The 21,865-nt window shown below is 44.3% G+C and overlaps 2 protein-coding genes across 20 annotated transcripts in view; one reads left to right on the plus strand and one right to left on the minus strand.

Moving 5' to 3' along the window:
- Positions 1–17,407, plus strand: part of DNAH6 (dynein axonemal heavy chain 6) — a 246,725-nt gene extending 229,318 nt beyond the window's left edge. For 6 of the 9 annotated variants that reach the window (XM_045054471.1, XM_045054474.1, XM_045054475.1 and 3 more), the window contains 7 exons: positions 1,924–2,053; positions 4,518–4,645; positions 7,796–7,981; positions 8,742–8,814; positions 9,750–9,901; positions 12,452–12,674; positions 17,137–17,407. In XM_045054471.1, coding sequence (XP_044910406.1) covers positions 1,924–2,053; positions 4,518–4,645; positions 7,796–7,981; positions 8,742–8,814; positions 9,750–9,901; positions 12,452–12,674; positions 17,137–17,240 — 996 coding nt within the window. In that variant the 3' untranslated portion in view covers positions 17,241–17,407. Of the gene's footprint in view, positions 1–1,923; positions 2,054–4,517; positions 4,677–7,795; positions 7,982–8,741; positions 8,815–9,749; positions 9,902–10,258; positions 10,355–12,451; positions 12,675–13,516; positions 13,640–17,136 lie in introns of those variants that run through there. The other 3 variants (XR_006595700.1, XR_006595701.1, XM_045054476.1) reach the window with 3 other exon arrangements.
- A 1,969-nt stretch (positions 17,408–19,376) lies between these two features.
- The window catches only part of TRABD2A (TraB domain containing 2A), an 80,935-nt gene continuing 78,446 nt past the window's right edge, over positions 19,377–21,865 (minus strand). For all 11 annotated transcript variants that reach the window (XM_045054481.1, XM_045054482.1, XM_045054487.1 and 8 more), the window contains one exon: positions 19,377–19,817. In XM_045054481.1, the coding sequence (XP_044910416.1) occupies positions 19,631–19,817 (187 nt within the window). In that variant the 3' untranslated portion in view covers positions 19,377–19,630. The remainder of the gene's footprint in view (positions 19,818–21,865) is intronic.

Raw genomic sequence — 21,865 nt, forward strand, 5'->3', positions numbered from 1 at the left:
AAAAATATATTCTTTTGGAAATATATCATTTAAATAATTTCAAATATAGTGGGTGAAATTCATATACAGATATTCTACTCAGCGTTTTATAAAATCTAAAAACTAGAAATGTCAAAAAAAAGTAGATAAACAACTATATTAATTATTATGGCACATTTCATACCAGTCACACAGTCACTTAAAGCATGATTCATGAAGATTTTTCAGTGACATGAAAAAATGTTCATGAAATTGAAAAAGAATGAATCTACATAAATTGTATAGGCTCAATTTTTTTCTTCTTTTTTTATTTAGATTCAAGTTAGTTAACACATAGTGTAGTATTGGTTTCAGGAGTAGAATTTAGTGATTCATCACTTAAATAAATGTAACACCCAGTGCTCATCCAAACAAGTGTCCTCCTTTTTTTAAATTTTTTTTTTAATGTTTATTCATTTTTGACAGATAAGAAGAAACAGAGTGCAAGTGGGGGAGGGTCAGAGAGAGAGGGAGAATCCCAAGCAGGCTTCAGGCTCTGAGGTGTCAGCACAGAGCCCGATGCAGGGGGCTGGGAGATCATGACCATGAGCCGGGAGATCATGACCTGAGCCATGACCTGAGCCGAAGTTGGACACTCAACCTACTGAGCCACCCAGGCACGCCCCCCTCCCAATCATCCATTAGCCCATCTCCCCACCCAATACCCTCCAGCAACCTTCAGTTTATTCACTGTATTTAAGAGTCTCCCATGATTTATTTCCCTCTCTGTTTTTATCTTAGTTTTCCTTCCCTTCCCTTATGTTCATCTGTTTGTATCTTAAGTTTCACATATGAGTGAAATCATATGATATTTCTCTTTCTCTGATTGACTTATTTTGCTTAGCATAATACACTCTAGTAATATCCATGTATGGGCTCAATTTTTTAAACTACAAGCACATATACAGAGAAAATATCCAAGTGGGGGAAACTAAAATTATAAATATCTCCAGAAAGCAGGATCATGAATATTTTTTCTTTATACTTTTCTGTATTTTCTAAATCTTCAGTAATAAACCATAATACCTTTTTTAATGTTTATTTATTTTGAGAGGAGAGAGCACACATGTGGGGTGAGGGGCAGAGAGAGAGGAGAGAGAGTGCAGAGCCTAACACAGGGCCCCATCTCACGAACCATGAGATCATGACCTGAGCTGAAATCAGGAGTAGGTCACTTGACTGAGCCACCCAGGCACCCCATACTTTTCCTAATTGAAAAAAATGTTATTTAAATAAAAGTATGTTCCAAAACAGCATCCTCATTATTTCTTCTTCATTTTTAGCTAAAAAATTTTATTCATTTTTTATTGGAGTTAAATGTATATAACATAAAATTCACCATTTTAACCATTTTAAGTATACAGGTAGGTGGCATGAAAAACATTCAGATTCTTTTTCAACCAAAAATGGTTAAATGTACACTGACCACTATGTACAAGTGACCCTTAAACATAAACTGCATGGTCCATTTATACACAGATTTTTTTCAATACAGTACAGTACTATAAACATTTTCTCTCGTGATTTTCTTAATAACATTTTCCTCTCTTTAGTTTACTTTAAGAATACAGTACATAATACATATAACATACAAAATATGTTAACTGTTTATGTTATTGGTAAGGCTTCCAGTCAACAGTAGGCTATTATTAGTTATTGTTTTGAAGAATCAAGTTATATGTGGATTTTCAACTAAGTGGCCAGGAGGGGCAATGCCCCTGACCCGCACATCGTTCAAGGGTCATCTGTACTGTGCATTTCAAATGAGTACATTTTACCAATTCTGTCTTCAACATAAAATTTTCCTTTTTTTGACAGTTGCCATTATATTTATGTTAAGTAAACTGTGCTGCACATTATTTTTTGAGAATTCCAGTCTTCACTGCTCTCTTTCCTCCATTACAGTACAAAGAGACCAACACTTTAATCAACACCATACTTGAGGTGCAGCCAAGGTCATCTTCTGGTGGAGAGGGAAAAAGCAATGATGAAATTGTCCAAGAACTTGTTGCTTCAGTCCAGACCAGAGTTCCAGGTAACAAATACTCCCTGGCTTCTGTATATCATAGGACTTTTAGGAATAAACTCAGAAAGCTGAGTGATGAGCAGGTGTCCAAACCTGCTTTATTACAAAGACTTTTCTTTATGTAGAGAGTGCTTCTGACATGGAGCTCTCCATTTATAGAGTGGAAACTTTGAGCACCTCAACAACCCAACTTCCAGAAGCATGAGGAGCAAGTTGGTTTCTAGCCCCGTGTAACTTTACCTAGACTCCTTCCTGAACTTCCTCATGTCTCTAGACCTGTGCTTCCCAAGACAGTAGCCACTAGCCACGTGTGGCTACTTAAATAAGTAAAATTTAAAATTAATTTCCTCTGTTGCACTAGCCACATTTTGAGTGCTACTGTATTGGACAACGCAGATAAAAAATATTTCCAAATTGTAAAATGTTCCATTCGACAGCCTTGCTCTAGAATCTCTCATTTTTTTCTCCATTCAAGAGAAATGGCTAAATTAATATCATCTTGTTTTCTGGTGAGTAAAGTTATCTTCCCAAAAGATCACAGAGATGTGCTCTCACACTTTTCTTTCAGTGACTGTAGATTTACACTTCTTAAGTCTACTATAAAAGTAAACTGTGTTTCTTCCTACTCACAACACTTTTGACACCAAGTGTGTGGGCTCTTCCCTTACATAAGCAACAGTCCAACTCTCTGGACACCAACAGGGTATCCGACAATCCAGTTATGACACTAACTAACCAGAGTTAGCACAGACCCCACGGGTTAAGGGCTCAATCCCACAAGACCACCCTCCACTTCAGATGCCAATCTCAAGTCCCAAGTTGTGACCTATACTTCTGATCAACTGACTATAAATCAGGTGTTCACACAAACCCCTTCTTAGGTTTATAATTTGCTAGAAAGGCTCAGGGAAACACATTTACCAGCTTGTTATAAAGGATATAATAAAGGGTACAGATAAACAACCACACGAAGAGGTACATTAGGGCTAGGTCTAGAAGAGTCCCAAGTGCAGGAGCTTCTGTCCCCATGGATTCAGGGTATGCCACCCTCCTGGCACACAAAAGCTCTCTAAACCCCTTCAGTTAGGGTTTTTATGGAGGCTTCATTACTAGGCATGGTTGATTACATCATTAGCTGTTAGTGATGAACTCAACCTCCAGCCCCTCTCCCCTCCCAAGAAGTCAGAGGGAAAAGCTGAAAGTTCCAACCTTCTAATCACACGGTTGGTTCCCCTGACAAGGAGCCCCCCACCCTTCAGGGTTTTCCAAAGTCACCTCATTAACATAGAGTCAGGTTTATGTTATGAATAATGAAAGATGCTCCTTTCATCCTTAACACTCAGGAGCTCCTCCAGGAGCCGGGGTCAAAGCCAAATAAATATTATAAAAAATGATGTTCCTATTACTCTTATTACTTAGGAAATTACAAGGGTTTGGAGACTCCAGCCAGGAAGAACCAGGGGCAAAGACAAAAATATATATTTTTATAACATCACAGTTCCAGAGACTGATTCTTGCAAATTCTCTGAAGACCTCCCCCCCCCAGAAGAAAAAAGCCAGTGCAACCTCAGAAGCCAGTTATCTCCTCCCAAAACAGGCCCTCAAAAGAATACCTCCTGAGTAGAGAGTTCTGTTAATGTTGAGGAAAACTGAGTCAGTTATTTTAGGAAGCAATTTTTAACAAATGTAAGATAGAGGACTGGCTGGAAAACAGATGCAGAGACGGATGGCTGGAAGACGGTGTACTTGGTTCATAGAGTGCCCTGACACCTAGGAGATTTTTCTCTCCAAGATTAATAAAACTTACACTTTCACTGAAATAAGCAATGCATCTGCTGAGGCTGAGAGGACAGGGATATGACTGGTTCAATAAGAGAACTGAGGGTTTGGAATAGGAGACTGGGACATGGGATGACCCAAGACTGGACCAACCCACAGTGCTGTGATTTTTCTATAGCAGTGGAAGTGCAAATTCAGAAGGAATTTGGTACATATACTTCAGAGCCACTCACTAACACTACTCAGATATGCAGGGGAAATGCTGGTCCTTCATTTTTTATAGCTTATATGAGCCTCCATTTGCTAGATTATAGGGAAAAGGAAGAGCAAAATTTTTAATCCAGCTTGAACCACAGGCCTAATAACTGAGTCAGTCCCTTTGAGTAATGCTCAGTAACAAGATAAATGCTAGTCTGCCTCATCCTTCGTTCTCCCCCTCCAACCCCCGTCTCTCTGAGATGCAATGCGCTGTGCAGAGAAGAGGGGGGCTTACATACCTGCATGGCAAAGAAAACTCAGAGTCCCTGCACCTCTGATCTCAGAGATGGCCCTCGCCCACCAGGCAGCCGCTTGTCCACCCAGGCACCCCAGAAGTTGCTTTTTAAAAGTTAAGATAAGTGTGTTACAATAGCAATGTTACAAGGACAGAAATCAATGATAATGGATCTGAGGAATCAGCATGTGTGTGTTTCAGAAACACTAGAAATGGAGAGTGCATCTGAGAGCCTTTTCGCCAAGGATTCCCAAGGACGCCTTAACTCTTTGACTACCGTTCTCGGACAAGAAGTGGACCGCTTTAACCAGCTATTGAAGTTAATACATGTATGAGTGCTCCTGCCAGCATTGCTGTTGGGTACCAAAGCTTTGTAGAGAAATTATCATAATAAGAGTTTTCCATTCCCGTTCAACATTTCTGTTTGAATATGCTAATAACTTTTCAAACACAACTTGTCTAAAATTGAACGTATGTACCCTCCTCTAACGAGTCTGTTCCCTTTCTCTAATAATGCCTTCATCAGTATGTGACACTATAGATCCCCAGTCTCATGATCCTAACTCATGCCCTTAGGATTAGCACTGACTCTAAACCTTTGATCGAGGACCTAAGCACTGAATCTCTCTGGATCTCTGAAGAGATCTCACTGGATCTCAGAGAGATTCAGTGCTTGTTCCTAATGTCTAGTTTGCAGGTAGTAACAGTCTTTATGAAGACTCTGAAAACAGAGTTTCTGCAAGTGTGGGCCACAAAATGCCTGAGATAGAATCGGCTGTGCTGCGTGTTCAAAATGTAGATCCCCCGATCCCCCTCCAGACCTCCTGAGTTTGAATTCCTTGAGAAGTTCCTGGGGTTATGAATTTTAAGTAAACTCCCCCAGATGACTCACTGCAACTAAAATTTGAGAACAACTATTTGGGCCTTTGCCTTCTGCTCAGGAATACTCTGGATAACCTTGCCTTTATAATGCCAGCTGAAGGCCTCCCTGGTTTCTCTGTGCATTACTTTGATAAGGAAAACACACAACCCATTAGAGACCAAATATTGAGCATTAGCCAGAAAAGTTTTGCTGCCAAGCAAGGACCAAATACCTAGCACAAAGTCAAGGCTCAGTGAGAAGATCGGGGAGGACAACTGGGGCAAATCTTTTATTAAAGCCAAAGACTGTCTCCTTATTAGAAAAGCAGTCTCCCAGTGTTGCTCATTGGCTAGCAATAGTTAGGTTGTGGGCTAGGGGGCACTGGGTCAGCTGAATATGCGGAGTCCCCACCTGGGGACTATGCTATCTAGTCAGCTCTATACCAGTGTCAGCAGGCCAGGTAGCCAGGTAAGGGGTCAGCACCTCCTATACAGAATGAGCCAGGACAGAGATGAAGCTGCTAGGATGAAGATATCCAAATGCAATGGCCAAAGCAAGATAAAAATTCACTTCCCTCTCTGCTAACAGCCCTGAAGAAGCCCTATAGGGCAGGTATTTAATCTTGCTTTGTGAGCTCATCCAGGGATCCCAGCTGGAGGGCTGGCTCTTTCAGCCTCGACAGGGAGCTTGTACCTCTGGGCCCAAGGTGACTGCTCCTATTGTCCCCTTTTTCCAGCCAGTGGGACAGGGGACAGGAGAAAGAGAGGGCTGACAGAAAGCAGGTTCCTCATAAAACTGTGACCCAGAACTGTGACATCATTTTTTCTTGCACCCCTTTAGCCAAAATGTGGTCACATGGCCATACCTCAGGTGCAAGGGTGGCTGGGTAATACAGTCTCTATATGGGATTGCTAAATCCCTTATGTGCCCAGCTAAAACTAAAGAAGTACTGTTGTTCAGAGGACAGACACGAACCTTGCTCATGTCTTGCCTCTTCCACATCATGACTTTGCACCCACTTGAAGACAGACAAATCCTCATGTCACTTCCTCCAAAAAGTCTTCCTGACACACCAGCCCGTCCCTCCCCCATCAGATAACTTAGGAACCCTCCTCAGGGCTCCATCATTTTGGGTGTCTGTGTCTATCGCTGTCCTCACCAAATTACCTTGTAATTACCCCTCCATGGGGATGGCTCCCCCATAGGACAATGAACTTCTTAAAGAGAAGAAAACTAGTTAAATTAGTCATCTTTGATCCCCTAGTCCCTGACACATACTAAATCTTCATGAATCTTTGAATGTGCTAGTGAAAGAGTGTGGCTCTGAGGTCTCCTTGTGGTCACGACTTCTCGTCAAACATTACTGTGTACCAGTAATGAAGGAATCCACCTACAGGAAGGAGAAAAAGGAGGAATCCTGGAAGAAGCAGCCTGCAAAGCAATCAGGAATCCCAGCCGAGCACTTCTATCTGAGGGAGGGGTGGTGGCCTGCCCCCCCCCCCCAAATCCTGACCTCTGCCCAGTCCTAGAAGACCCTAGCAGCCTAATCCCTCCCTCTCTGGAACCTTCTGTAAGTCTTCTCTGTAAGTCTTCTGCCACCGTTTTCCATTTTCGGTTTCTAAGGTGGAGTGCAGTTTCGGCCCTGGCTGAGGGCCTCCTTGCTCTACAAGGCTGCAAATGGTTCCTCAGACCCTAAGGGCAATTGAATAACAACTCTTCCTACCACTCATTGCCTCTCATGAACAGAGACGGGGAGGTGGGGAATAACTCTATGAAGGAATGGAAGGCTGACTAACCTTGTTTATCTACATACCGCCTATCTCTAGAACTATGTGCATATGGTCCTGGACCTTATTTTGGTTTTGAATCAACATAAATTTGGCCTCTAACATCCTCCTATAGTATTTTCCCAGTATACTGCAGTGGTTTACACAAAACCAGAACCGTGCAGGCCATACCAATCTATATGCCCCACCTTCATCTTTAGCCAAGTAACAAATATTACCCTGTACTTCCCAGGGCTGCTGCCAGCCCAGCATCTCCCGGGACTACTGCCTGCCTCTGTCTTTTGTTGTGGGGAGGGGAGGGTAAGTCTTATATCTTAAGGAAGTGTTTCTAGAACAAGGGGACTCTGGTACCAGCTGAAAGATTGGTCTCCCCTAAGAATCTCCCCTCTCTGCTGTAACTTCAGAGGCCATGGGAAGCCCCTGGGCAGAAATCGCCAGTGGTAAGAAGCAGTTCCCACTACCAACCCCATGGTTCCCAAATAACTATCAGGCCCATTTTTCCTTCAGCCTGGAGGAGAGCTCCTCGTTGGTATTTCTTGAAGCCACTTCTCTAGGCTTCAAGGGCTATTTCTCTTCCTTCCCTCTTTCTACTTCATTGGATTCTGCCATTAACAGTCTGAACCATCCCCCACCCCCAGGTCTTACACCCCTATGGTCACATGTTGTAAAAATGGGCGAAAGATTGAAGAGTCTGGCCCAACAGACAGTGTGCAGAGAGGATGGAGCAAGGGGGCCCTTCAGCCCAAGGCAGTACTGCTGACACAAATGAGTGGCACTCTCACTTGATAATTACATCTGTGAAAGGCACCTACTCATTATTGTTCTTTCAGACTTCTCTGGAGACACTCAACAAAGCTATTGCTGGCCTTGTGGTGATGTCTGAGGAAATGGAGAAGGTGTACAACAGTTTCCTCAACAACCAAGTTCCTTCTCTGTGGTCCACCACAGCCTACCCATCCCTGAAGCCACTAGGATCGTGGGTCAAAGACCTGATCCTGAGGACTGCATTTGTGGATGTAAGAAAATTCACTTCTTTGGGTTTGATGAACACAGTAGGCCTTAAGGTCCTTAGGAAGCCCTAGCTAACTGAAATATTAACAACTGTTGAGGGATCATCTGAGCCCAAAGAAATAGAAACTTCCAGAATGGCATCAATTTGAAAGTCATATTCATTATAAGGTACTTTGCCCTTGGCCTTTATCCCTGTGTCCCACTTTAATTCCAGGCCAACCTTGGAGTTTCAGATCTCATTCATGGGATCCCACTGTGAGGCACAGAACCAATCTGACATGGGTCCAAACTTCTAGCTGTGACCTTGCTGCAGTCTCCTCTCTTCCACACCCCCTATAATAACCAGGTTCTGGATTTACGGTCAGGCTATTGGGTGAGGAGGGGGAGAGACAGGTAGGGAGAATGGGGCTGGTGACTAACTCAGGCTGGTTAAGATTCTGTCTCCTGAGAGGCCCTCCAAAATATGATTTTGACTTAAATGACAAGCTCTAGAAAAACAGGGGCGCCTGGGTGGCGCAGTCGGTTAAGCGTCCGACTTCAACCAGGTCACGATCTCGCGGTCCGTGAGTTCGAGCCCCGCGTCGGGCTCTGGGCTGATGGCTCAGAGCCTGTAGCCTGTTTCCAATTCTGTGTCTCCCTCTCTCTCTGCCCCTCCCCCATTCATGCTCTGTCTCTCTCTGTCCCAAAAATAAATAAACGTTGAAAAAAAAATTAAAAAAAAAAAAAAGAAAAACAATACATAATGGTGTAATGTTTCTCCTATAGTTGTGGCTCAAAAGAGGGCAGCCTAAGTCCTTCTGGATCTCCGGTTTCTTCTTTCCTCAAGGATTTCTAACAGGTAACAACCAGTGCTTTCCCAAGAAAAATCCCACGAAAGATCATGCTGGGTTTCTAGGAACTGGGGGAAAGGCAGGGCTGCTAATGACCTAACTATGGATTACTGATTATAGGGCAGTTCAATAAGGCCCTGCTCCTTCTCACTTGCTGGGGAAAAGGATGGCAGGAATAGCAGATGCTCCCCAACAGCCTAACCCCTGCCCCTCTTGGGCTGTGCAAGTTCGAGTACTCGATACAACATGAATGCCCACGGCACGCCCCAGTTCCCATGACCCACCACCTGCTCTCCACCTGCCCCAGCCCCACCTCAGAGCAGCTTCCTTCTTTCTAAAGAACATTCCTTCACTCATATGTGGATCCTGAGAAACTTAACAGAAAACCATGGGGGAGGGGAAGGAAAAAAAAAAAGAGAGGGAGGGAGCCAAACCATAAGAGACTCTTAAAAACTGAGAATAAACTGAGGGTTGATGAGGGGTGGGTGATGGGCCTTGAGGAGGTCACCTGTTGGGATGAGCACTGGGTGTTGTATGGAAACCAATTTGACAATAAATTTCATATTAAAAAAAAAAAAAAGAACATTCCTGTCAACCTTCCATTGGCCCTCGACTCCAGCTAGAGGACCCAGGCCTAATCTGCCTTCTGAATCCCTCAAATCTCCGGCACTGGCTTGTCTCTCACTCACTGGCAGAGCAGTGCACTGGAGCCATGACTTTCTTCCCTCTCTTCCCAGCTGTGTCATGGCTCCACTCCTCCCAGCATCACCACAGGCTTCCTGTCTAATGAGCTAATTCAGAATAAGGTGTTAATGGTTGGAACTTCTCGAGGGGGAGGAAGCTCTCAAATGCTAGAGCAGCCTGGTTGAGGCAAACAGAGGCCATGTTTGAGAAGCGGCAATGTCGTTTGGAGGACCCAGCTTTCTGGTTTTCATTTTTATAGGAACTCTTCAAAATCATGCTCGGAAACACAATTTGCCTATAGACGAGCTGAGTTTCAAGTACAACATGATTCCTATCTATCGGGATCAAGCTGCAGTTATAGAAGCTGCCAAGACAGTGCAGTTTGGACAAGAACTGCCCATGGACTTGGAGGTACCGCTCCCTGACTAGTTACAGCAGAGCAGCTCTGTCCCACTCACATTTGATATCTCAGCCAACCTCCCCCGCCCCACTCCCCTACTGCCTCCCACATGCAGCAGCGTGAGAGGCAGGACGAGACTCATACCCCTCAGACAAGCTCCCCAGGTCTGCAGTGACTCGATAGGAAGTGCCTAAATTAGTCCGATTTGTAGAGATATTTTTTAAAGCAACACTGTTTATTTCTTTAGATACCTACAGCAACTCTCTCTTATGGAGAATGAGGTTAAATAAGGGCTTTAGCAAGATGTTAAAAACAAGGTTTCAGAATCAGGCAGGGCTGAGTTTAAATTCTGACTTTCCCCTTTGCAGCTGTGTGTGCTAGAATGATGACTAACATGTCTGCATCTCAGTGTTCTCATCTGTAAAATGGGGCCAATGCCACCAACCTCAGAGCTGTAATGCAGTGTAAGTGAACTAGCACATAGTGCTCCCACAATAAATAACTATTATTATAGGCTGAATGTATTTGCCGTTCACTCAATTGCCTCCTAGTGGAATTGATATACTAACTTCATACATTATATAACCATAAATACATGGCATAACTAATAGGAATGCACTAAGGAAGCAGTTTAAACTCTTTCCTTACATAGTTTCCTCCTTCTAGAGCAGAAGTTCTCAAAATGTGGTTCCAATACCAGGAGCATTGGCATCACCTGGGAACTTACTAGAAATGCAAATTCCAAGGACCCATTCCAGATCTACTGAATCAGAAACTCTGGGCTGAGACCCAGAAATCTGTACTGTAACAAGTCCTACATGGGGCTCTTAGCCCACTAAATTTTGAGAACACTGCTCTAGAATATCAGTGATTCTCAACCTTAACTGCAATCACCTGTGGAGCTTTTTAAAAATCCCAATACCCAATGGGGCGCCTGGGTGGCTCAGTCAGTTGAGCATCTGACTCTTGATTTGGGCTCAGATCATGATCCCAGGGTCATGGAATTGAGCTCTGCATTGAGCTCCGCACTGAGTTCCCAAGCTGGGCATGGGGACTGCTTGGGATACTCTCACTCTCTCTCCCTCTCTCCCTCCCCCCTCCTCTCTAAAATAAAAAAAAAAAAAAAAAAATCCCAATGCCCAGACTACATCCCACTTACATCAGAATCAGCCCAATATCATTAGGCATCATTATTTTCCAAAGCTCCCCCGGGTGACTCCAGTGCACCACCAGAGATGAGAACCCCTGCCGCCCATCCGAGCCACCCAACTCTGATGTGCTGAGATGCAATGGGGGAGTGCAGCCCTGCCTCAAAGCGCCCGTCCACACCTTAGAAACATAACTCTACACACAAGCAGAGCCACTGTTAGCCCATTTGCCACCTTTGCACAGCTTAGGAAAAGACACTCCCTCTGGGTGGATGCCCAGATGCCTCCCACACATGGCTTGGCAAGGGGGTAGCAAGATGGTTTCCAGCCTCCACTAAGGCAGACCTGCACAAGTGTGCATAGCAGCCCCCAAAACAGGAAGGCCTGCCCCACCCTTCGTAGTTGAGACAAAGTTTGGGACACCAGAAAGTAAAGACCAGCCAAAAAGAGCTTACTGTCCTTTTATTCACTATAAAAATATACTGCCTGTGTCCATACCGCTTGGCCATCTGCCTGCAGGTGAGCGGCTCCAATTCTCCAAAAGATAATCAGCTCCACAAGTGGCCAAATCCACTGATTGAGGAAGGATGACACAGAAGCCCACAATTGGCAGAACTTGTATACCAGTGGTGGCCTCTAATCACAGGACACCAAGGGCAAGGTTTTTCTCTGTCTCTCTCTCTCTCTCCCCCTTTAATAGAAACAAGAATCTAGCATAATTTCTAAAAACAAAAAGGGAACTTTCCATAGTCTGCAACAGTCCATACTCTGCAGGTATCAAGACAGATATATAATCTATCTTTAGGAGGCACCCAGGTCCTTGAAAGACCTTGCTAAAAAGAACATGATAATCACAGCCCTCCTATCCTATCTGCTTCCCATGCAAAGGAGCAAGTCATAACACCATATCAGACAGTCTGAAGCCCATAAATGGTATCCCCTATTAAAGATCCTGGTAGAGTATGGAAAGTTTGAGATTTGGTGTCAAACAGAAGCAAGTTATTTTACCTTTCTGAGTCTTGGTTTTCTCCTCTCTAAAATATAATAACAGCAGGGCGCCTGGATGGCTCAGTTGATTAAGCATCCGACTTCAGCTCAGGTCATGATCTCATGGTTCGTGAGTTCGCGCCCTACGTTGGGCTCTATGCTGACAGCTCGGAGCCTGGAGCCTGCTTCGGGTTCCTTGTCTCCCTCTCTCTCTGCCCCTCCCCCACTCATGCTCTGTCTGTCTCTCAAAAATGAACAAACATTAAAGAAATTTTTTTAAATAAAAAATAAAAATAAAATGTAATAACAGCAATCTCTAGAGTGGTTCTTAGAATTAACTGGTGAGGATGTGGGACTCGGGAAATGGCCCACAACAGCTCATCCCCTTCTCCTCTTCTCACCTTTAAACTTCTGGTTATCTTCCAGTTGCCCTCTCCTGAAGATGGTGTTCTTGTTCATGGAATGTTTATGGATGCTTCTCGATGGGACGATACAGAGATGGTGATAGAAGATGCACTGCCAGGACAGATGAATCCAATGCTGCCTGTGGTGCATTTTGAACCTCAACAAAATTACGTGCCAAGCCCAACACTTTACCATTCCCCACTTTATAAAACAGGGGCCCGGGCAGGAACACTCTCAACCACAGGTAAGGATGTGCTAAGATTGGTAAAAAAAAAAAAAAATGATGACAAAATGCAAACTTACAAAGTCCAAACACAAAGCCATAATGTGCGAGGGGAGATCTTAAGCCAATTAGCAAGACTTAAAATGAGGCCACTTATAATATACTAATTTATAGATTTTATGTTTTCCTTCTTTTACCACTAAGTATGGGCTGACATTATAAAACAAATGCTTTCTTTCTATTAACCTAATAAGTAGAAAATAGAGCTTATTGAACAGTGACTTCTAATTTCAAAATGATGGACTAAGTAGACAGGAGTCTCTCACCAAAGTCACTGAGACTCATCATAGAAAACAGATTTAAAAATAAACCCAGGGCGCCTGGTTAAACGTCTGACTCTGGCTCAGGTCATGATCTCGCAGTTCATGGTCCAAGTCCTACATTAGGCTCTATGCTGACAGCTCAGAGCCTGGGGCCTGCTTAGGAGTCTGTCTCCCTCTCTCTCTGCCCCTTCCCCATTCATTCTCACTCTCTCTCTCTCAAAAATAAATAAACATTTTTAAAAATGGCATTAAATAAAATAGCATTAAATAAAAATAAACCCAAGACAGAATGCCGTGTTGCAAAAAGGGAAATCTGAGTGGGTCTGAAACTAAGATGCAGCCCTGACAAAAGGAACCAGGTAGAAAGAAAGCCGTATCAACAGGTAAGCTGAATGCACACAGCTAAAGAGTGAGCAGAGAATGAGCTGAGGAGTCAGTTTTTTAAAAAAGTGACATTGTGAAAAAAATTAAAAATAAAATAAAAAATAAAAAAATAAAGTGACATTGTGAAAGGAGCCAAATTTTCCAATATTTATCTAGTAGGCAATCTGGAAGGAGAAAGAGAATGGAAGAGGGATAATATTTGAAAAAATAATGGCTGATAATTCCCAGAACTGAACAAACACTTGAGTCCTCAGATCACAAGATCTCACAAAGTGGCAGGTATGATTTTTTTTTAAAGCATACAACAAACAATTAAATTTGCAAAGATATATCAAAGTGATTCTTAACACTATCAGTGATAAAGAAAATCCTCAAAGCAAAGATTTAAAATATATTAATACATTGGGACTAAAATTCCCAAGAATGAGACTCAGATTGACATCAGACATCTCTCTCTTTATCCACACAGTGCACATAAAAAGATAATAGACAAACACCTGCAAAGGCTGTGGGAAAATAACTTTGCACCAGAACTGCAAAAGCAACCAAATTATTAAAAGGAAAGGTGTAATAAAGATCTCTTTGGACATACAATGGCTCTAAATTAATCACCACTGGCCCTCTAAAACACACACACACACTTAAATCTGTAATACTTTGACCATAAAAATGATTTCAATAATAACTTGAAACTAAATTTCCAGATGAGAGAAATATAGGAGAGGGGACAGGGTAGAAAGAATTAAATTTTCTCATTTGAATGGAGAATACAGATACTGATAAATATTTTTCTAATAAAATCTTCAAGTATATTCTCAAAGAGTAACGTACAGAATAGAACTACAATAGACACTTATCATGTCTCGATCTCCCACTCCCATGACAAATCTAAAAACATTTTAAAAGGTATTTTTAAAATTAATGGCATGAACAAGTTTTTATGTGGACATAAGTTTTTATTTATCTCGGATAAATATCTAGGAGTGGAAAGACTAAACATGTGGTAAGTACATGTTTAACTTTTTAAGAAACAGCCAAACTGTTTTAAAAGAGGCCATACCTTTTAACATTTCCTACCTGCAGTGCATAAGGGCTCCAGTTCCTCCACTTCCTACCACTTAGGATGATCAGTCCTTTTTGATTTTAGATGGCAGCCGGCTAGCTATCTAGATGATAGAATATGTGGTATCTTCTTGTGTTTTTACTTTGCAGTTCTCTAATGACTAATGACATTAGCCATCTTTTCTGGTACTTATTTATATCTTCTTTGATGAACTGTCTGTTCTTTTTCCCATTTTTTAAAAGTCATTTGTCTTATTGCTAGCTAAAATTCCAACAGAAACTATCCTTTTGGCAAGAGGAACCAAGAAAAGGTAGTAATTAAAATGATGTTGTACTGACACAAGAATCAACAGATAGATCAAATGCACTGGAGAGAGAGCCCAGAAACACACTGTGTATATGTGGGAACTCAGCATATAATAGCAGCATCATTTTTTTTTATTATGAAATTTATTGTCAAATTGGTTTCCATACAACACCCAGTGCTCATCCCAAAAGGTGCCCTCCTCAATACCCATCACCCACCCACCCCTCCCTCCCATCCCCCATAAACCCTCAGTTTGTTCTCAGTTTTTAGGAGTCTCTTATGTTTTGGCTCCCTCCCTCTCTAACCTCTTTTTTTTTTTCCTTCCCCTCCCCCATGGTCTTCTGGTAAGTTTCTCAGGATCCACATAAGAATGAAAACATATGGTATCTGTCTTTCTCTGTATGACTTATTTCACTTAGCCTCACACTCTCCAGTTCTATCCACGTTGCTACAAAAGGCCATATTCCGTTCTTTCTCATTGCCATGTAGTACTCCGTTGTGTATATAAACCACAATTTCTTTATCCGTTCGTCAGTTGATGGACATTTAGGCTCTTTCCATAATTTAGCTATTGTTGAGAGTAGCAGCATCATTTAAAATTGGTGAGAGACAAATTATTCCACAAATGGTGCTGACAACCAAACTTAGACCCTATCTCATACTACAGAGAAAAGTAAATCACAGGTGGATTCTTTACACTTAATCATCACTAAACTTTTTTTCTTTTTCTTTCTTTCCTTTCTTTTTTTTTTTCTTTCTTTCTTACTTTATATTTGAGAGAGACAGAGAACATGTGCACATACGAGACTTGGGCAGAGGGGCACGGGGACACAGGGGGAGAAAGAGAATCTTAAGCAGGCTCCATGCTCAGCACAGAGCCCAACATGGGGCTCAATCCCACAACACTGGGATCATGACCTGAGCTGAAACCAACAGTCAGATGTTTGACCAACTAAGCCACCCCGGCACCCCTCATCACCAAACTTTAAAATTATTACTAACCCTAATGAAATAATAGCTCTACGTAATAATTATCAACATCTACTAACATGCCAAGAAAGACAATCAGACATAAGGTACTTCCTGATGTAAGTACACACCACCTCTTCAAGTATTCTTGCCCAAAAAACTCAAACCTGAATATGATCATGTCTCTAGATCTAACCACCCCCTTTACATGAATAGAGGAACATACTTATTTTTTAAATATTTTTTAATGTTTATTTTTGAGACAGAGAGAGACAGAGCATGAACGGGGGAGGGGCAGAGAGAGAGGGAGACATAGAATCGGAAGCAGGCTCCAGGCTCTGAGCCATCAGCCCAGAGCCCGACTTGGGGCTCGAACTCACGGACTGCGAGATCGTGACCTGAGCTGAAGTCGGACGCTTAACCGACTGAGCCACCCAGGCGCCCCAGAGGAACATATTTAAAATCACCACAGGGATGTTGTCAGCAAAGTCCAGACTCTGGGAAACTTTATAGGACAAACAGCCTTGTTATTTCAACAATTACAAGGGGGTGGCAAAAGGAACAGAGAGGTAACCTACCAACTGAAGGAGATTTAAGAGACACATCACTATGGCAAGACACGGATCTTACTTGAATCCTGAATCAAACTAATGCAATACACATACAGTGTGTGTGTGTGCGTGTGTGTGTGTGTGTGTGTGTGTACCATTTATATACCATTTATACTAGAAAATGTCATTCAAGTCCCTGCCAGGGCACTGTGGCAGGGCATGGCATACAAAGGTAAGGAAAGGGGAGATATAGGCTTTCTCTGCTGGGGACACCACCACCTTTCCCCAACTTCTACACAGACTGTGTTTGCTGTGAATGCAGTGTCATCTTGAGGGCAGAACCCTCTTCTTCTCACACTCATCCTGGCCCCTCATACAGGCCCACAGTAAAAAAAGTGCAAAAGTGACCTCTTATTTCAGATGTCCCAGAGCTGAGGACAAAATATCTGCTATTGCACTTGGTCATTTCAGGAGCACTGGTGCCTAACTGCAGGGTAGAACAGAGGATGGATGGATGGATGGATGGGCGGATGGACAGACAGATGGACAAACGAATGGATGCCCAACCTACCAACTGCATCCTGAGTCCCACTAAAAGCTCAGGGCTGAATCTATTCCAATGTTCCATCAGTCAGACTGCGGAGAATTTGAAACATACTTTACAAGGTTATACAAAGTCAAAGTTAGACAGGTCCTAAAGGATCATTTGTTCTACCATCTTCATTCTATAGAGCGTAAAACTGAAATATGTAGAGGACTATTTACCCGTTATCTACAGAGGCTGAGTCAGGTCTGAAACCCAGGTGTCTTGACTCTCAGTACACTGCTCTTTGCATCAAGGAGTTATTCTTTAAGTAACAAGCCTTTGTCCTTGTATCCTTTACTAGGTCATTCCACCAACTTTGTGGTAACTGTGCTCTTACCCTCCAAGCGGTCCAAAGATTACTGGATTGCCAAGGGGTCAGCTTTGCTCTGCCAACTAAATGAGTGAGAAGTTGCCACCTCCTGCTAAAAAAGAACCAGGCCAAAAGTCTTTCCTGATGGGGACAAAGGTCCGTGTAACATATGCAAGCAAAACAGCTATACTTCTGGTCTGACTTAAGGATGGTTAGTGTGGCTTTTCTCTTCTAACCTAAAATAAAGTGTCTGAGTGCTTCATTGAGTTGGTAATTCAAGCTCTGATGCGAAAGCAGTGGGTTCAGCACTCACCTCTTAAACCTGCTGCCCCTCCTCCATACGAGAGTCAGGCAGCTTCCCATCAGTAACTTGGGGGGAGGGAGGGGGGTGCCTGGGCAGAGTCAGAACTCACCAATTCCTTACCCAGATGGGCTTCCTTCCTCTTCACGCTGACGTAAAAGGCCCAGTGTACATTTCAGTCACACGGCCCCAGGTGCTTCCATTTCTAGACCAGATTAAGGCTCAGATCCCAACATATGGGAGGCAGATGAGCAAGTGAGCTGGACAACAAGCTCGTGACCCCATGGTGCCAGCTCCCCCACTCTATGGGCCTATCCCACCATCCTTAGAAGAGCTTGCTGTGCTTCACAGAAGTGGAGATTGGTCCTGCCCAAGGACAGAATTTCCCCTTCCACTTTAGGATGAACCTGTGTAGAAAGCATCCAAGTCCCACCCAGGCGCACCAGAGCCCCTGCCACCTCAAAAGCAGAGGTTGTTGGGCCAGTACCGAGATGGAGCAGTCACCTGTGGCAAACCATCTTGTGTCAGCCGTGCCAACAAGGGTCTGTTTATGTCCTCAGCCATAATATGAGTCATGAAACCAGGAACCACCCGGCTAGCATGTGGTCCTCTGGATAAAGACACACCACCCCCTTCCAGAAATTTGGAAGAACTGAATCAGGCCCAGTAATCCCACCTTCCCTTTTTACCTCTGCCTTCATCCCCATAGCTATCAAAGTTAAGAAGAGACTGAAGTTGCAGAGTAGCAGCGAACAATTCTTGTACTTAGAGCTCAGAGCAGGAACCGAGACGACTCTTGGCATTCCAAGCAGGAACAGGTGCTTACTAAGCCACGGGAATGGCTGCAGCCGCAGAAGTCAGAGGCTGACATCCGGCACCACAGCAGCTGTAATTCCAGGTCAGAAAGCTGTAGGAAACTGAGCCAACCTCACAACTGTAACACGCTTGTGAAGCAGGTGACTGGACAGGGAAACGCACGGCCTGGCCACTGCACAAACTTCTGTCTGCTGAAGCCTACCCGTAACTGCCACCACTACTGAAGAAAAAGGTCTTGTGTTCCCCTTGAACCCTCCAAGTCTCACATAAGTCTATGCCATTAGGAGAATCTCGGTCATAGCAGCAAGGGAATCTGGGAGAGTTTAGCCCTCCTCCCCCTGCAATACAGAGAGTACAGAATGGAGCGAAGGTGGAGGACATGCATCCTGAGTACCATCGCACCACTCTTTAAGTAGACCCGGAAGACCTTCTGGGCCCTGGAAATGACTGAGATGCACCCCCAAGAAAGTCTAGGAAGGGAAGACCACAGAACTGCAAGCCCAGGCAGTCAAGCTTACCGTAAACCAGATTAGAAACAAACACATCTACTTCCAAGTCCTGGGCAGACCCTCTGGGTTTCTGTGAGCTGCTCGAAGGCCCATAAGGAAACCTTGTCACGGGGTGGGTGTGGTGACCAAACAGGAGGTGGGGTGGGAGGTAGGGCTAAAAGTTCCCATTTGAGACTCAACTGAGACAATTCTACTCTTACTCATTTTATAGAGACTCCCTCATAAGATTTTATTTATAAAAGGCATCAGCATATAAATAAATAACAAGACAGGAAGGGGGAGCGTTTGAAACCCACTTTCTTACACAGCACCTCTGACAAAGCCTACCATTCATCCAGTCTTCAGCATGTTGGTGAGACACTCACATACATAATTAAAGCACTTGTCAGAGCGCAGGAAACAGAACAAAGCTCCTATGGCCTACTGACTCCCCTGAATCCATAACCAGGAGTAGGAAGAGGAGCAGCAGGAAGGAGAAAAGGGTCAGGATCCAAAGTGCCAGGTAGGACCAGTATGAGTAGGGCCCAGGGGTAAAGCAGTGACAATATTCAGAGGGTGTGAGCAAGAGTTGTTTGCATAACATATACACATTGTGGGGAAAAATCTACAAAGAAAAGACATTTAATTATTTCCATATAATTCATTTACAATTATTTTCATACAAGTCATTATGTTACAAAACTGTACACCTACCCCCAGCACTGCTGGATAACCCAGAGTCGTTCCTTGGAAAGAGAAGAATCAACGTTTATTCTCTCTTTTCCTGGGTTGGACCTATCAAGGCCAGAACAGGGTGTGGAGTACAGGAATAGCCATCCTTCAAGTCCAAGGGGTCAGGGGCCTGGCCTGGCTCCTCCCGTCATTGCAGGAGGGGTGTCTCTGTTTGGAAAGCCAGCACCAGCACCCAGAACACAGGAGTCCAGAGAGACAGACAGGCACTGCTGGCTACCATCTGGCTGTGGCGGGAATGCCCATGGCGAGGGAGCTGCAGCTCGGCAGAGATGTGCCTATCCAGAACAGGGACCTGGAGCTGTGGGACCTCAGCACTAGGAGGGAAAGAAAAACACAGAAGCTCAGAGCACAGAGCACAGCAGGAGCCACTGGATACTCCAGGGCCCCCAAACGCCCACACAGCTTCTTTGCATCTCCCTTCTTTAAAGACGAGAATGGATCTTAGTATGTTAATAGGCTTCCTGTGTCTCTGTCCCTCGATACTACCACTACAACAAAACCAAGTAATACAGCTGCTAAGACCAGCACAACAGACAACTCTCACTTGGCTACATGGTTCTTGGTTCAAAGATTATTAAAACTCTAGGTGTGGGGCGCCTGGGTGGCACAGTCGGTTAAGCGTCCGACTTCAGTCAGGTCACGATCTCGCGGTCCGTGAGTTCGAGCCCCAAGTCGGGCTCTGGGCTGATGATGGCTCAGAGCCTGGAGCCTGTTTCCGATTCTGTGTCTCCCTCTCTCTCTGCCCCTCCCCCGTTCATGCTCTGTCTCTCTCTGTCCCAAAAATAAATAAACGTTGAAAAAAAAAAATTAAAAAAAAAAAAAAAAACTCTAGGTGTAAGAAGGCCCAACTCAGATTTGCTTATCATTAGCCTTTGGGCAATCTCAGGCAGGGCCCCTCCTCACTGACCACACATAGAGGCACATCCAGGCCATGAGGCATCCTCCCTGGGTCTCTGGCTCTCTCCCCTACCCCAGCTCACATCCAGAGTGAACACCATGCAGACATCCCAGGTCAAGACAGTATGAGCTGAGGGGCCCAAGATCTCAGGCTCACCCGGACCTTTCAGCTCAGCTCTGGTGTAAAGTGGCCAACTCCAGGCCACCTTAAAAAGAAATGGCCCAAATTGAAAAAGTACTGAACCGGTCAATTTATTCCTCCACCAATGAAGGATGGTTGGAGAGCTACCCTTGGTCATGTGGAACATGGACACCAACAGGATCCCTATTCTCCGGGTCCCCTTTGGCTGCTAGCTTCCATCCGTTAAAAAATGCCAATCCCAGAGCACACCGGACGCCTGCTTCGAACCTTTCAGTGGCTCTTCACTTCCACAGGCATGAGACTCTCTGTCACTCCACTCCATTTCCTGTCTGGACCCACACCACCCCACTTGACTCTTCCCCCCCTTCCCCCCATCCCCACCCCCCCAGCTCCAACCATAATTATTTCATCTTGGTTTCTTCAACGTGCTCACTCTCTCCAGGCCTTCAAACTGTTCCCTTTGCTTGGAATTCCTTCCCCTCCTTGTTCAGCTATTTATCTATTCAACATTTATTATCAAGCACCTATGCAGGTACTGGATCCCTGAATCTCCTGATCCAGACTCAAAAGTTCTGGTCATTGGGCTTCACTTTGTCAGCCTTCTACTCAGCATCAGCCAAAAGTTACCTTCACTGAGGGAGGCCTTTCCTGACTACTCCCCCAACCCTAAATAGTAACTTCCAACACATACACAAGCACATTCCCACAGCACCCTTTGCAGATATCAAAACTGGGCTTCCTCGCTAGAATGCAAACTCCATGAAGGCAGAGAGCTAATGCCTGTCTGGTGTACTTCAAAGCCACAGCACCCGACACAACAGCAGGCACCCAGGAGGAACTCAATACATTTGCGCTGAACTGAACTGGATCCTGGATCCCAGGCCTCTCTGGTGTAGTTCTTCCAGAAGCCTTATGCCCTGCAGACCAGGCTGAGTCACCACCTTTGACTCCTCCATCCACCTCTGATCCACCTCCTAAGCATCTTCTGAGAGTGCATTCTGTGGTCACCACGCTCTCTGTAAAATGTGGGGGCTGAACAAGCCTGTTCCCTGTTGCTTCCAGCTCTGCAAAACTATGAAATCTTCCCGAAGCTGCAGTGGAGAAAGGGCTCGCAAATCAACGCACACCCATGCATGCTCACCACCACCACCTCCATTCCTCCTTTAACAAAGATAAACAAAGGTAACAAAGCCCTTACTCTGGCTTGAAGCAACTGCCTTTAATTACTGGGTTCATCTCAGTGCCCAAGTCTCTAAGCAACAGCAAAGGCTGGTCCACAAGGGGGTTGCTCATCCCCACCAGAGCCTTGAACTTCCCCTTCTC

The sequence above is a fragment of the Felis catus genome, chromosome A3 (genome assembly GCF_018350175.1).
Source record: "Felis catus isolate Fca126 chromosome A3, F.catus_Fca126_mat1.0, whole genome shotgun sequence".
In the NCBI taxonomy this organism is placed as follows: domain Eukaryota; kingdom Metazoa; phylum Chordata; class Mammalia; order Carnivora; family Felidae; genus Felis; species Felis catus.